The sequence below is a fragment of the Muscardinus avellanarius genome (assembly GCF_963383645.1).
Source record: "Muscardinus avellanarius genome assembly, chromosome: 15".
Taxonomy (NCBI): Eukaryota; Metazoa; Chordata; class Mammalia; order Rodentia; family Gliridae; genus Muscardinus; species Muscardinus avellanarius.
This window is the reverse complement of record NC_137801.1, coordinates 26,272,004-26,288,133: the sequence shown is the minus strand read 5'-3', so window position 1 is coordinate 26,288,133 and position 16,130 is coordinate 26,272,004. Positions and strand designations below refer to the sequence as shown.

At 45.3% G+C, this 16,130-nt stretch overlaps 1 protein-coding gene across 1 annotated transcript in view; it reads left to right on the top strand.

Annotated features, from left to right (window-relative positions):
* Positions 1 to 498: 498 nt before the first annotated feature.
* Positions 499 to 16,130, top strand: part of NLRC4 (NLR family CARD domain containing 4) — a gene marked incomplete at both ends in the record, with an annotated part of 29,351 nt that continues 13,719 nt past the window's right edge. The window contains 5 exons of the mRNA XM_080711350.1: positions 499 to 617; positions 691 to 896; positions 2,006 to 2,266; positions 4,036 to 6,030; positions 12,726 to 12,818. Of these exons, the coding sequence (XP_080567476.1) occupies positions 499 to 617; positions 691 to 896; positions 2,006 to 2,266; positions 4,036 to 6,030; positions 12,726 to 12,818 (2,674 nt within the window). The remainder of the gene's footprint in view (positions 618 to 690; positions 897 to 2,005; positions 2,267 to 4,035; positions 6,031 to 12,725; positions 12,819 to 16,130) is intronic.

Below are 16,130 nucleotides of genomic sequence, written 5' to 3'. Positions count from 1 at the left end.
ATATATATATACATATATATATATATATATACATATATATATATTTTTTTTAAAGGGTCTCTTAAGCCAGCAAGGCTGGCTTCGAACCTGCGCGATCCTCCTGTCTCCACCTCCCAAGCACAGGGATTGCAAGCATGTGCCACCACTCCCAACTAGTCTTTTTACTTTTGAAACAGGATCTCACTGAGTTGCGAAGGGCCTAGCTAAGTAGCTGAGGCTGTCCACAAACCTCGATCCTCCTGTCCCCGCCTCCCTAATGCTGAGATTACAAGCTTGTGCCACCACGCCTGGCCTGAAAACATTTTTATGTATATGATTTTATTCAGTATCACAAGTCTTCAAAATACCCAGAGAATGTGTCTCTGTCTTCATTTTATAGCTGAAGACACATGGCCTCAGTCTAGTCTTGTGGATTTGCAAGAGTTTCTAGGCCTTTCTGAGGCTGTAAAATGGAAATAGTGATCAGACACAGAACTAGAGGTTAATTCCATAAGGAGGATGCAGAATCCAAGAGCTTCTAGAAGGGAGCGGTGGCTCTCCTCCTCAGGACACAGGGACAGGGCTGGGCAGCACCAGCTCTGCCATGTGGGGACGGGAGACCAGGGCAGCATCCTGAGGTCGGCGTGCCTGATAGCGCATTTCAGATCAGACGTGGGGCCTTTAGGAGGAGCAGTGTTACTCTCTGATCAGTCAAGAAAGGTCTGAAAGCCGGGAGCAGCCAACCCCAGGAAGGAAACTAGTGCAGGTGGAGAGTGAAGAACCAGGGAGACATTTCTTTGAGCCGTTATGGATGCACTATGGTATGGTGCCTGGGGACAGTATGGCCCCACCTTTGAGATTTAGACCTTGCAGAGTCAGATACAAAGATGACATGGTCTCCCCAGCAGCCCACAGAGGTGAGAGAACTTAGGCTGGACTTGGTGCCATGCTTGCAATGGTCTTCTTCAGAAAAGACCAATGTAAGGCCGGCATAGTGGTGCACGCTTGTAATCCCAGAATTCGGGAGACAGAGACCAGAGGATCACGGTTCTTGAACAGCCTCAGCTACTTAGCAAGGCCCTTCACAACTCATGAGACCCAGTTGCAAAATAAAGAATGAAAAAATAAGGCTGGGGGTGTAGCTCGGAGGTACAATGCCCCTGGGTTCCATCCCGCAAAAGAAAAAAGAAAAAAAGACCAACATCTCTGTGAGAGATACAACACGCTACTTCTTAGGTGAGAGTAGAATGAGGACTGCAATTTTGTAGGTAACATGTCTTGAGCCGTTGTTTTGTACATGGCACATGAATTCTCAAAACAACTACATAATTGTTACACAGTGCCATCAACCCCATCACACAGATGAATTCTCAAAACATCATGAAATCTCAAAACAACTACGCAGTGGGTACATAGTGCCGTCAACACCATAGCACAGATGAGGATTCAGCGTGTGTGCTGCAGCTGGCTCTCACTGTTTTGTGAAACCTGTTGAATTTTCAGGACTTTTGTCAGCTGGTAGACATATTTAGCTTGAAATTGGCCAGGTTGGAAATACTGAGTCAGCGACGGGGACCTGTAAATGCTACACATTAGGCCCCCTTCATCCCGAGAGCCAGTCAGTGTTACACATTTAGCAGCACATCATTGAAATCGGCTCTAAGAGGTTTAGTAGCTTCTCAAGGTTCCGTAAATGGTAGCAATCAGTAGATCCTAAGTTAACTCGTTATTCTGAAACCTACAGTTTTACCCCTGTGACCTTCCTGGGGATCCTTTCATAGCAGGGAACAAGCAAACCACCTACCTCACCGCCAAAGCAAAGCCGCCTTCTTGCTTCCCGAGGATTTGGGGATGAGGGGTAAGGAGTTTTGTGGAGCATTTCTTGAGAGCCTTGAAGTTAAGCATTTCATGTTTCCGTAACTCAAGATGAGCCCCAAAGAAGACATGCTCAGCATTGATACTCTGGCAAAAGATTCGTACTTTATATATAGATAAACAAATATATGTGTCTCCTCCATCTCTTCAGTGAACTTCATAAAGGAAAACAGTCGAACCCTTATTCAAAGGATGGGCATGACCGTCACCAAGCAAATCGTGGATGACCTATTTGTCTGGAAGGTTCTCAACTGTGAAGAAGTGAGCGTGATTTGCTGTGAGAAGGTGGAGCAGGATGCTGCCAGAGGGATCATTCACATGATTTTGAAAAAGGGCCCAGAGGCCTGCAACCTCTTTCTTAAATGCCTTGAAAAGTGGAACTATCCTCTATATCAGGACTTGAATGGACAAAGTAAGTATCAGTTTGCTGGCACCTGTCTCTACAAACAGAAAAAACCGAAGGGGACACCTAGCCCCCAGTACAGAGCCTTTGCTCTCCTCTCTCCTCATGTTACCTGGCGGCAGGCTTTGGTTCCTGCTATGGAAAGCTCGCATAAGGCCACAGAAGGGTGAAGCCAAATAAGTAACCCCATGCCAGGGAATAAAGGACTTACTGTTGTCTCACTTCAGAGAATAACACCTGGCTTGGAAGGCTGAGGCAGCAGGAGGAGTACAGGTCTGAGACAAGCTCAGCAACTTAGCGAGACCTTGTTGCAAAAAAAAAAAAAAAAAAAAAAAAAAGCTAAGCCAGGAGTGTGGCACATGCTTGTAATCCCAGTACCTGGAAGGCTGAGACAGGAGGATTGCCGGTTTGTGGCAAGCTTTGGCAACTTTGTGAGGCTCTCAGCAACTTGGCCAGACCCTGTTTCAAAATAAAATAATAAAATAGGCTACTTAGTGAGGCCTTTTGCAACTCAGTGAGACCCTGTTTCAAAATAAAGAATAAGCCGGGCATGGTGGCACACACTTGTAATCCCTGCACTTGGGAGTTGGAGACAGGTGGATCGCGCAAGTTTGAGGCCAACCTCGCTGGCTTAAGAGACCCTGTTTCCAAATAAATATATGAAATAGGTCTGGGAGTGTAGCCCGGAGGTAGAAGGGTTTCCAGGAATCCCAGTACCACCAAAAAAAAAAAAAAAAAAAAAAGGGCTGGGGGTATAGCTCGGAGGTAGAATGCCCCCTGGGTTCCATCCTTAGTACTGCAAAAATAAATAAATAAAAGTTTAAAAAATGGGGCTAAGGGTGTAGCTCAAAGGTAAAATGTTCCTGGGTTCAATCTCCAGTAACATGCACACACATAAATAAATAAACAAACAAACTACAAAGGGGTATAGCTCAGAAATCGAATGCCTTTGGGTTCAACCCTCAGGATTAAATATATATATATATATATATTATATATATGTATAAATATATATATGTATGTATGTATATCTGGACCATAGCACACTTAAGTTTACATTCTTTAGTCTACCTATGATTGAATGGCTCAACTAATTGTCTTCTGCTTGGTCCCAGAATTAGAGTAAAGAGAGCCTTACCAATTCATGGAGGGTGCTTTTCATGAAACAGTAATTTTATTTTAATTAATTAATTAATTGTTGTAGTAGTGGGGATTGAAGGTGGGGGCATTCTACCTCAGAGCTACATCCCCAGCCCTATTTTATTATTTTTATTTGGAAACAGGGGCTCACTAAGTTGTGAAGGGCCTCACTAAATTGCTAAGACAGGCTGCAAACCTGTGATCCTCCTGTCGCAGCCTCCCAAGTACTGGAATTATAGGCATGTGCCAGCACATCAGACTTTGTCTTAATTATTTTAAATTAGTAAATGTTGGCATGACAGATTTTAGTCAAGGTTAAGGCTTAATCTGCTGAAAGTTGCCCCTAACCATCATTTGCAGCCAAACTTTTTTGTGGCCTTAATCCAAACCCAGGTTCCTGCCATTTCCAAACAGCTGCTGTAAGGTTTGGTGGCAGAAGAGAGGAAACGGTAGCCAGAGAGGGCAGGGAGGATGGAGTGCCAGAGAAAAGCAGCAGGAGACATTTGGAGCCCTTTGTACCAGCTCAGAGCTGGGAAAGGAACCCAAGTCGCCCAGACCAGCGCGGGTGGGCTCAACGCCACCCACCTCGGCCTTCTGAACGCCAGGTCATCACTAACATCGTCCCTCTTCTCTTACAGGTCTTTTCCATCAGGTATCAGAAGGGGACATAGACGAACTGGCACAGGAGTTAAAGGATTTGTACCATGCCCCTTCTTTTCTGAACTTCCATCCCCTCGGTGAAGATATTGATATTATTTTTAATTTGAAGAAGACCTTCACAGAGCCTGTCCTATGGAGGAAGGACCAGCACCATCGCCGGGTGGAGCCCCTGACCCTCAGTGGCCTGCTGGAGACTCTTGAGAGCCCCTGCATCATCGAGGGGGAATCCGGGAAAGGCAAGTCCACCCTGCTGCAGAGAGTCGCCATGCTGTGGGCCTCAGGGAAGTGTGGGGCTCTGGCCAAGTTCAAACTCGTCTTCTTTGTGCGTCTGAGCAGAGCCCAGGGTGGACTCTTTGAAACCTTGTGCGATCAGCTCCTGGACGTCCCCGACACAATCGGGAGGTGGACCTTCATGGCTATGCTGCTGAGGCTGCGGCAGCGGGTGCTCTTTCTCCTGGATGGCTACAATGAATTCAAGCCCCAGAACTGCCCAGAAATCGAAGCCCTGATCAAGGAAAACCACCGCTTCAAGAACATGGTCATCGTCACCACCACCACCGAGTGCCTGAGGCTCATCAGGCAGTTTGGTGCCCTGACTGCAGAGGTGGGGGACATGGCAGAGGGCAGTGCCCAGACCCTCATCCGGGAGGTGCTGATGAAGGAACTCGCCGAAGGCTTGCTGCTCCAAATCCAGAAGTCCCGGTGTCTGCGCAATCTGATGAAGACCCCTCTGTTCGTGGTCATTACTTGTGCCATCCAGATGGGAGAAAGCGAGTTCCACTCCTACACGCAGACCACACTGTTCCGTACCTTCTACGACCTGCTGGTCCACAAAAACAAGGCCAGACGGAAAGGCGTGACTGCCAGCCACCTGGCCCGCAGCCTGGACCACTGCGGAGACCTGGCTCTGGACGGCGTGTTCGCCCGCAGGTTTGACTTCGAGCTGGAGGACGTGTCCAGTGCCAACGAGGACGTGCTGCTGACCACCGGCCTCCTCTGTAAGTACACAGCGCAGAGGTTCAAGCCCAAGTATAAATTCTTTCACAAATCATTCCAGGAGTACACAGCAGGACGCAGACTCAGCAGTTTACTGACGTCTCCAGAGCCAGAGGAGGTCACCAAAGGGAACGGGTACCTGCAGAAGATGATTTCCATTTCAGACATTACATCTCTGTATAGCAATCTGCTCCTGTACACATGCGGGTCGTCTGCAGAAGCCACCAGGGCTGTCATGAGGCACCTGGCTGCGGTGTATCAACACGGCAGCCTGCTAGGGCTCTCCGTATCCAAGAGGCCTTTCCGGAGGCAGGAATCTCTCCAGAGCGCGAAGGACACCACTGAGCAAGAAACCCTGCAGGCCATCAACATCAACGCCTTTGCAGAGTGTGGCATCAATCTCTTCCACGAGAGTGTCTCCAAATCAGCCCTGAGCCAGGAATTCGAAGCTTTCTTTTGTGGTAAAAGTTTATATCTCAACTCAGAGAACATCCCTGACTACTGGTTTGACTTCTTCGAACACTTGCCCAATTGTGCAAGTGCCCTGGACTTCATCAAACTGGACTTCTATGGAGGAGCCTCAGCTGCGCCGGACCGGGCTATTAAAGACAGAATCGGAACCCACGCCGAGGAGTCCTTGGGAACCTACATTCCCAGCCGGGCCGTGTCTTTGTTCTTCAACTGGAAGCAGGAATTCAAGACCCTGGAGGTAACGCTCCGGGATTTCAGCAAACTGAATAAGCAAGATATAAAATATCTGGGGAAGATATTCAGCTCGGCTGCGAGCCTCAGACTGCGTATCAAGAGATGCGCCGGTGTGGCTGGAAGCCTTACCTCGGTCCTCAGCACCTGTAAGAACATTCATTCCCTCGCGGTGGAAGCCAGTCCCCTCACCGTAGAAGACGAGCAGCACATCACATCTGTGACGAACCTGACAGCGCTGAGCGTACACAACCTACAGACTCCACGGCTGCCAGGTAGCGTGCACACGGGAGCGTACGCCAGAGCCAAGCCTGGCTGGGCACTGTGGAAGTTTTAGATGTTATACAGGCTCTGGCTGGTGATGGTGGTGCTGCGGCCTGAACCCAGGGACATTCTACTTTTGAGCTACACAGCCAGCCCTATTTTGTTTTTATTTTGAAACAGTGTCTTGCTAAGTTGTGAGGGCCTCACTAAGTTGCTGAGGCTGGCTGCAAACCTGCAATCCTCCTATCTCTAGTACTTGTGATCCCAAGTACTGGGATAACAAGCGTGCGCCACCACACCTGGCTGGTATCATTTAGCTCTGTGGTTTTTTTTTGTGTGTGTGTTTGTTTGTTTGTTTGTTTGTTTGTTTTGGTGGTACTGGGGTTTCTGGAAGCCCTTCTACCTCCGGGCTACACTCCCAGACCTATTTTTATATTTTTATTTGGAAACAGGGTCTCAAGCCAGCGAGGCTGGCTTCGAACCTGTGCGATCCTCCTGTCTCAGCCTCCCGTCTCAGCCTCCCAAGCGCGGGGGTTATAAGCGTGCACCACCACACCCGGCCCCATTTAGCTCTGTTTTAAGTTTTCTAATAGTTTCTATCATGTGGCAAGATTTAGTAGAGAGGCAGGAGAGCTGGGGAGAGAGGTCTATGTATGGAGAAAGCTGTCAGATCAGGAGCCCTAGGGAAGATTTCCAGAGCTGAAAATCATATATATTATGGCACTAGGGACTGAACCCAGGGGTATTCTACTTTTGAGCTATACCCCAAGCCTATTTTATTTCTTTTTATTTTGAAACAGTCTTGCTAATTTGATGAGAATATCACTACTTGCCAAGGCTAATCTTAAACCTGTGATCCTGCTGTTTCAGCCTCCCAAGCATTGGGATTACAGGTGTGTGCCACCATGCCTAGTTGAAGCCATATATTCTGATTGAGAAGCGGTATCATAAATATCATATAAAATATTTTTGTTACATGGCATATAATTTTACTGTGCTATAAAACATACTTATTACTACACATATTGCTTAATATATACATATATCCCTATATATGAAGCAGGCAAACCCTTTCCCTTATCAACATCGCCATCTCTACCCAACAGCCACTGTCTCCCTGCCAGGTGACGCCCTGGCCCTTTCAAGTCTTGGAGGAAACCCAGCCTGTAAATGAGCCACTTGCAGGAGCTAATGGCTCACTGGGCTGCTAGACTTTCATCTGAGAAATTGTAAACTATATCCTGCTCCATCCTTACCTCAAGAATTGTTCATTTAGAGAAAAAGAAAGAATTTGGGAATGAGTACTATCTAACATGAAGAAATTTCAGACTTCAGGCATGTGGGGTCAATGTTTTGGGGTAAAGGAAATTTTCCTCAGCTTTCATACAATGCTATAGGCGAGTGTTTGCCCTTTCTGTGTAGATCACTATACCTGTATAGATGTCCCCGCTCCGTTACCAGAGCAGAACTGCTGTGTGAGGTGAGGTGGGCCATGGGAACCTTGCTCTGTTTAACTGTACCAATTTGGGTTTCATTTTCAGTCCCTGGGTTCCACCCCAGTACCACAAAAAGAATTAAAAAATAGAAAAATAAATAAATAAATAAATAAAAATAGCTGGGGTGTAGCTCAGGGGTAGAGTGCCCCTAGGTTCAGTCCCCAGCACCACTGGGCTGTGGGGGGAGATTCTTGAATAAACTGCCTTTTGGTGTTAGCTCCAGGAGCTGGCAGGGCACCAATCTATTTGTGTTTGCTTTCTCCCAAGATCTTTGGTTCCCATACTGCCTCTAAATTGTCACATTTGGGAGTGATTTTTGAAAATCTCACCATCATTTAAAGAAATGTATGAATAAATCTACTTTGAGAATTGTTTTAAAAAAAAGAATCTAGAATCTCTGGTACAGCTCATCTTTGCAACCTTCTACTCCCTTCTGTTGGGTTCTGGATGTCACCTGGACTTTATTAGAGAGTCTTCTATCTTAGCAAGTCCATTATCTCCTCTCAGTGGTTATTTTTTTTTTAATGGTACTGGGAATTGAAACCAGGGCATTCTACTACTGAACTATACCCTAGTCCCCCCCTTTTTTGTGGTGAGGGTAGAACCCAGGGGCTTTTCTACCTCCGGGCTATACTCCCAGGCCTATTTTATACTTTATTTAAAAACAGGGTCTAAGTTACTGAGAGCCTCACTAAGTAGCTGAGGCTGGCTTCGAAACTGTGCTATCCTGTCTCAGCCTCCCAAGCACAGGGATTACAAGCGTGCACCACCACGTCCGGCTTTACACCCTACCCCTTTTTACTTCTTATTTTTATTTATTTATTTATTTTGGTGGTACTTGGGATGGAACCCAGAGGCTTTCTACCTCCAGGCTATACTCCCAGACCTATTCTATACTTTACTTGGAAAGAGGGTCTCACTAAGTTGCTGAGAGCCTCACTAAGTAGCTGAGGCTGGTTTTGAACCTGTGTGATCCTCCTGTCTCAGCCTCCCAAGCATGGGGTTTACAAGCGTGCGCCACCATGCCCGGCTACCTTTTATTTTTAAATAGGGTCTTAGTAAACAGCTGAATCTGTCCTTGAACCTACAATCCTCCTGTCTCAGCCTACCAAGAACTGGCAGTACAGGCATGCACCACCAGGGCTGGCTTAAGTTTTTTTTTTGGTGGTACTGGGGTTCCTGGAAACCCATACCTCTGGGCTGCCGGAGCCAGCCAGCAAAAGGACGGGTTCTGAAGAGAGGAGTGAGGATAAAGAATTTATCTCTAAGAATTTGATTCTCCGAATATTTAATTTATTTTAATGTGGGGGAGCTGCCAACCTACTATCTCTACTGCCGACCCCTCTTCCTGGGTCAATATTTCCTACTGGTCGACGACTACGCCTGGGTCAGTATTCTCTATTGCGCCGACGCTGGGTTTGTTTTTCCAGAGGTATTTATACAGTAACAGGTCAATCAATATCCTTGTGCTACCACCACCAGAATACAATGAAGACCAATCCAAAGCACATATATTACAGATAGGTTAATCAATATCCTCGTGCCATCACCATTGAACTTCTCCCCAAACCTTGTTGACTCTGGGCGAAGGGCAGTCAGCTGAGTCAGAGATGCTAATCTAGGGGAAAGCCTTATTGGATCCCCACACTGGGCTACACTCCCAGTACCTATTTTTATACTTTTTTTAAAAATTTGGAAACAGGGTCTCTTAAGCCAGCGAGGCTGGCTTCGAACCTGCGCGGTCCTCCTGTGTCTGCCTCCCAAGCGTGGGGATTACAAGCGTGCGCCACCACGCCTGGTTGGCTTAAGTTTTGAGATGTGTGGTTCTGTTGAGGCTTTTTGCTTCTGTTTTCATGAGTGGTATTTGTCTAAAGTTTCGTTTCCTGTGTTGTCTTTCTCTGAGGTTCATACCAAGTTAATGGGGCTTCATTAAATCATTTGGGAAGCTACATGAGAGGCTGAAGCAAAAGGATTGCAGCCATGTGTGGTGGCGCACACTTGTAATCCCAGTACTTGGGAGGCCGAGACAGGAGGACTGTATTTTTGTGGCCAGCCTCAACTGCTTAGTGAGCCCCATTTCAAAATAAAAAATAAAATAGGGCCAGGGGTGCAGCTCAGAGGTAAAACATCCTTGAATTTAATCCCCAATACATACACGTGAATGTGCTCACACCAACACACACCAATACACACACACACACACACACATACACACACACACACACACACACCTGGATTGCAGGTTTAAGAGCAGCTTTGACAATTCAGTGATAGATACCCTCCATCTTTTTTTTTTATTTTTTGGTGGTGGTACTGGGGTTCCTGGAAGCCCTGCTACCTTCGAGCTACACTCCCAGACCTATATTATACTTTTTTATTTTTTGAGAAACAGGGTCTCTTAAACCAGCGCGGCTGGCTTCGAACCTGCGCGATCCTCCTGTCTCGGCCTCCCAAGCGCGGAGATTACAAGCGTGCGCCACCACGCCCGGCGAGACCCTCCATTTTAAAACAAACAAACAAAAAAATCCAAAAGGAGCTGGAGATGTAGTTTGGTGTTAAGAGTGCTCCTGGGTTCAGTCCTGGGAACCAGAAAAGAAAAGGGTTTGGGAAATGTTCCCTCCACTTCTGTTTTCTGAAAATGTGTAGAATTGTTGCTATCTCTTCTTTGAACGTTTGGTAGAGTTTGCAAGTGATTAGCTTGTGCCTGCAGATTTCTTTTTCTTTTAGCAGTGCTAGGGATCCATCCCAAAGCCTTATGCATACTACGCAAGCGATGTACCCCTGGGCTATGTCCCCAGCCCCAGATTGCTTTTATAGAAAACTTTATTTATTTATTTATTTATTTATTTATTTATTTATTTATTTATTTATTTTGGTACTGGGGTTCCTGGAAGCCCTTCCACCTCTGGGCTACACTCCCAGACCTATTTTTATATTTTTTTATTTGGAAACAGGGTCTCCTAAGCCAGCACGCGCGGCTGGCTTGGAACCTGCGCGATCTTCCTGTCTCTGCCTCCCAAGCGCGGGGATTACAAGCGTGCGCCACCACGCCCGGCATATAGAAAACTTTAAATTACAATTTTTATTTTTATTTTTTTTGTGGTACTGGGATTCCTGGAAACCTTTCTACCTCCGGGCTACACTCCCAGACCTATTTTTATACTTTTTTATTTGGAAACAGGGTCTCTTAAGCCAGCAAGTCTGGCTTCGAACCTGCGCAATCATCCTGTCTCCGCCTCCCAAATTCTTAAACTGGACATGGTACATACTTGTAATCCCAGTCCTAGGGAGGCTGAGACAGTAGAATCACACAGGTTCAAAGCCAGCCTCAGCTACTTAGTGAGGCTCTCAGCAACTTAGTGAGACCCTGTTTCCAAATAAAGTATAAAATAGGTCTGGGAGTATAGCCCAGAGGTAGAAAGCCTCTGGGTGGAATCAGTACCACCAAAAAAAAAAAAAAAAAAAAAAATTACAATTTATTTTACAGTTATGACTCTTCAGGTTACTAGTTCTGTCTTAGGTGAGTGTCATTGTTTTGTGGTATTCACAAAACAGGGCCATTTCAATCATGCTCTCAAATTTACTTGTTTGAACTTGCCCAGTGTCTGTGGTAGGAACCCAGGGGCATTCTACCTTCAAGCTACACCCCAGCCCCATTATTTTTATTCTTTTTTTTTTTCTTTGTGGTACTGGGGGTAGGACCCAGGTGGTGGGACCCAGGGGCTTTTCTACCTCCGGGCTACACTCCCAGACCTATTTCATATTTTATTTGGAAACAGGGTCTCACTAAGTTGCCGAGAGCCTCACTAAGTAGCTGAGGCTGGCTTCGAACCTGTGCGATCCTCCTGTCTCAGCCTCCCAAGCGCAGGAATTACAAGTGTGCGCCACCATACCCGGCTTCATTTTTTCATTCTTTATAGAATGAAAAATTCTATACATTTCTATATATTATATTTATATTTATATTTATAAATATTTATATTATATTTATATTTCTATAAAAATTCTATATATTTCATTCTTTATAGAATGAAAATTCTCAGTAGCCTCAGCTACTGAGTAGCTGAGGCTGGCCACGAGCCTGTGCTCCTCATGTCTCAGCTTCCCAGGTACTGGGATTACAAGCATGGACCACCACTTCTGGCTCCCAAATGTATTGACCTTTTCCAAGAGCTGGCTTTTTGCTTTCTTGGTTGCTTTCTATTGTTAATGTGACTGTAATTTGATTGGGTTCTACCTTATTTCCTCCTTCATCTTGCACTGGGTTTATTTTGGTATCCTCTCTGTAGAAAGCCTAGGTGTTGATGAGACCTTCTGTCATTTCCAATTACACACATTCAGTGCTATAAACCTTCCTCTGTGCACTATGATAACTAAAGATTTTCATTATTTATTTATTCTTTTTGAATTGTTCAGATGTAGCTTTGGACAGTGACAGAGCACTTGCCTAGCATGTAACGGTCCTGGGTTTGATCCCCAGAAACACACACATTATGGTCTAATTTCCCTTGAGAATTCCTCTTTGACCCATGATCACTTAGAATCACGTGTTATTTAATTTCCAAGTGTCTTGAGATTTCCCATTATCTTTTGTCATTGATATCTATTTTATTCCATCATATTTGGAGAACAGGCTTATGTTTACTGTTATAGTTAGATATAGGCTGTCTCCTGATGAGCTCAGGCATTAAACTTTGGAGTGTTGTAATACCATCAGGAGATAAATGCACTAATGATTTATCTGGGTGGTAACCTAGGCCGGGTGTATGTGGCTAGAGAAGGTGGGTCCCTGGGGGTGTGGCCTTAGGGACTGTGCTTTGTCTTTGAATTCCCTGTTTGAGCTTCCGGCCTCCATGATGTGAGAGCAGAGCTGTGTTGTCTCCCTCTCTCCTCTTCCTGCCACCATGCCCTGAGACATGTAGACCCCGGCCTCACAGGGACTGAATCCAGGGTCTCCAAGAAACTGTGAGCGAACAAATCTGCCTTCCTCTCAGTCGTGATTTCATACTTTGGGCTTCAGCAGTGAGAATGTCAGCCAACACAGTCACTAAATACAATGCCCATCGCCCATTTCATGAGCATTTTTTGCCCAGGGTGATAATTAAAATCTTCCGATTGGTAATCAAAAGTGGCAGCAACAGTAAATAGCATAGTAAATAATAAACAGCAAATGTCAGTCGAACACAGGCCAATCTTTTTTCTCTTGGCAGGTGGTCTCATTGATGGCTTGGGTAATTTGAAGAACCTCGTGAAGCTTGTACTGGATAACATCAAGATGAATGAGGAGGATGCTATGAAACTGGGTCAGGTTTTTGTTTTATCTATTATTATTATTATTATTAGTAGTAGTAGTAGTAGTAGTAGTAGTAGTGATTGAATCCAGAGGCATTCTACCTCCAAGCTACAGCGCCAACCTAACTTTACTTCTCATTTGGAACCAGGGTCTCACTAGGTTGCTGAGAGCCTCACTAAGCTGCCAAGGCTGGCTTTGAACCTGCAATCCTCTGTCTCAGCCTCCTGAGTACTGGGATTACAAGTGTGAGCCACCACACCCGGTTTATATTTTTTATTAATGCAAGTATGATATAGGAAGAGCTTAGCCCTCTTTGGTGTGGCTGCATACACAAGCCACCACTTGTGACTACACTGGTTTCTCTGGATACTTTTCCCCACTCCCATTACAATCCTTCAGTGCCATTTTCTTCAAATTGTACACCACTAGACTAACCATGGTGTAACCAGGTTAAATATTTACTTATTTATTTTTGGTGCTAGGATTGAACACAGGGACTTGTGCGTGTTAGGCAAGCGCTCTACCATGAGCTACACCCCAATCCTGCACTTAAACCATTTTAGGGGAGAAAAAGATGTGACAGGTTTTCCCCATACTGGGGATTTAACCTAGGGGGCTATACAACTGAGCTAGATCCCCAGTCCATTTTCATTTTGAAACAGGATCTCATGAAGTTACTGCACCATTGACCTCAAACCCAAGATCCTCCTGCCTTAGCCTCACAAGTACTAGGATTACAGCCATGCTGACATGACTTTTTTTTTTTTTTTTTTTATAATGGGGTCTCTCTAGGTTGATGAGAATCTCACTTCTTGTGGAGGCTGTCCTCAAACCTGTCTCAGCCTCCCAAGTACTGGGATTACAGGTGTGTGCCACCATGCCTGGCTGACATGACTTGTTTTTAACTTTCATCTCCCTTTCTGATTGGCTATGTTTGTATTTAATGCTTTTATTTTATTTTATTTATTTATTTTTTTTTGCGGGTCTGGGGATGGAACCCAGGGGCATTTGACCTCTGAGCTACACCCCCTGCCCTATTTTTTATTTATTTTGAAACCGGTTCCCACTGAGTTGCAGAGGTCCTCGCTAAGTAGCTGAGGCTGTTCACGAACCGCAGTCCTCCAGGTCTCAGCCTCCCGAATGCTGGGATTACAAGCATGCACCACCACGCCCGGCTTTTAATGCAATATTTTAAAATTTAGCCAGGCATAGGCACATCCCGGTAGTTGGAAGGCTTAGAATCACAGGCTTGAGTCCAATCTCAGCAACAGAAAGCCTCTCAGCAACTTAGTCAGACCCTGTTTCAAAAATAAAAAAACTAAGCGCACGCTTGTTTGTAATCCCAGCATTCGGGAGGCTGAGACCAGAGGATAGTGGTTTGCAGACAGCCTCTGCTACTTAGTGAAGCCCTTTGCAACTCAGTGAGACCCGGTTTCAAAATAAAGAATAAAAAATAGGGCAGGGGGTGCAGATTGGAGGTTGAATGCCCCTGGGTTCCATCCCCAGACCTGAAAAAAAAAAACAAAAAAAACTAAATAAAATGGGGATGGGAGGGGAGTGTAGGTTTCCCAGAAGAAAAAAAAAAAAAAACCACACATGTCCAAGACCATCTGGTTCTGCTATTAAGGAATCAAAATCTAAAGTTGAATAAACCAGTCTAATTATGTGAGTGTTTCCTTACTTTCTATTAAAGAGTTTCTATGAAATGGCTCATTACCTGAGGCACTTTTACATTTTTACCTCACTGGATCCTCACAACAGTCCTTGTGTGTAGGCAAAACGATGCCAAGCCACAGCTAAATAGATGAACAACTTGCCCACGTTGACACAGTTATTAAATGTGAGTGCAGAAGTCAGAATGGCTCCAAAGCGCGTGCTCACGCCTCGAAGCTCCCTAAATTCCCGTTGACAACAGTTAAGAGCACCTGAGAGTTGATCATGCACCAGGCACCATAGTGACCAAGTCCAGTGCAGCCATAACCTGCAATTTCCCAAAGCTCTGCAAGGCTAGATCCAGGCGTGGTGGTGCACGCCTGTAACCCCGGTATTTGGGGGGACAAGAGGATTGCTTAGGACAGTCTGAGTAATACAGTAAGACTTTCAGCAACCTAGTGAGATCCTGTTTCAAAATATAAATAAATAAAAAGGTCTGAGGGTGTAGCTGAGATAGAATGTCCTGAGTTCACTCCTCAGTATCATCATACACACACACACACACACACACACACACACACACACACACACACACCCTTGGGAATCTAGGCATAGTGACACATACCTGTAATCCCAGTATTTGGGAGGTTGAGACAGGAAAAGGAAGGGAGACCCTGTTTGAAAATAAAAAATAAAAAAGGCTGGGGATATTATTTGGAGGTGGAATGCCCAAGTTTAATCCCCAGAACCACATCAAAACAAACAAAATACTGTGGGTTGAAAGTATAGCTCAGTGAAAAGAACCTGCTTTGCATGTTCAAGGCCCCATGTTTAATCCCCAGTACTGCAAAACAAACAACACAAAACCCATTTATTTCTTTTCTGTAGACTAGAGTAACATCAACATAAGTACATTTTTTTCTTTGTGTGTGTGTGTGTGTGTGTGTGTGTGTGTGTGTGTGTGTGTGTGTTTGTGTACGTGCACACATGTGCACGTGGTGCTGGGGATTGAACCCTGGAGCATTCTACCTATGAGCTACACCCCCAGCCCTTTTATGTTTTTTATTTTGAAACATGGTCTCAATCGGGTGCTGAGGCTGTCCTGGTACCTATGCTCTTTTTCTCAGCCTCCCAAGTACTGGGATTACAGGGTGCACCACCACACCTGGCTTTTTTGGTCTTGTTTTGGTACTAGGGATTGAAACCAGGGGCATTCTACTTCCAAGTTATACCACTAGCCCCTTCTTAATTTTTATTTAAAAATTTGGTCTCACTAGATTGCAGAGAGTCTTGCTAAATTGCTGAGGCTATTTTGGTGGGGGGGACTGGGGACAGAATTTGGGGTATTCTACCTCTGAGCTATAACCCCACCCCTATTTTGTTTATTTATTTATTTTTTCATTTTTTGGTGATACTGGGGATGTAACCCCGGGGTCTTCTACCTCTGGGCTATGCTCCCAGACCTATTTTATATTTTTTTATTTGGAAACAGGGTCTCTTAAGCCAGCTGAGGCTGGCCTTGAACCTGTGTGATTCTCCTGTCTCGGGCTCCCAAGTGCGGCGATTACAAGCTTGCGCCACCACGCCCGGCCCTTTTTTATTTTTTAGTTTGAAACAGGGTCTTGCTAAGTTGCTGAGGGCCTTGCTAAATTGCTAAGACTTGCCTCAA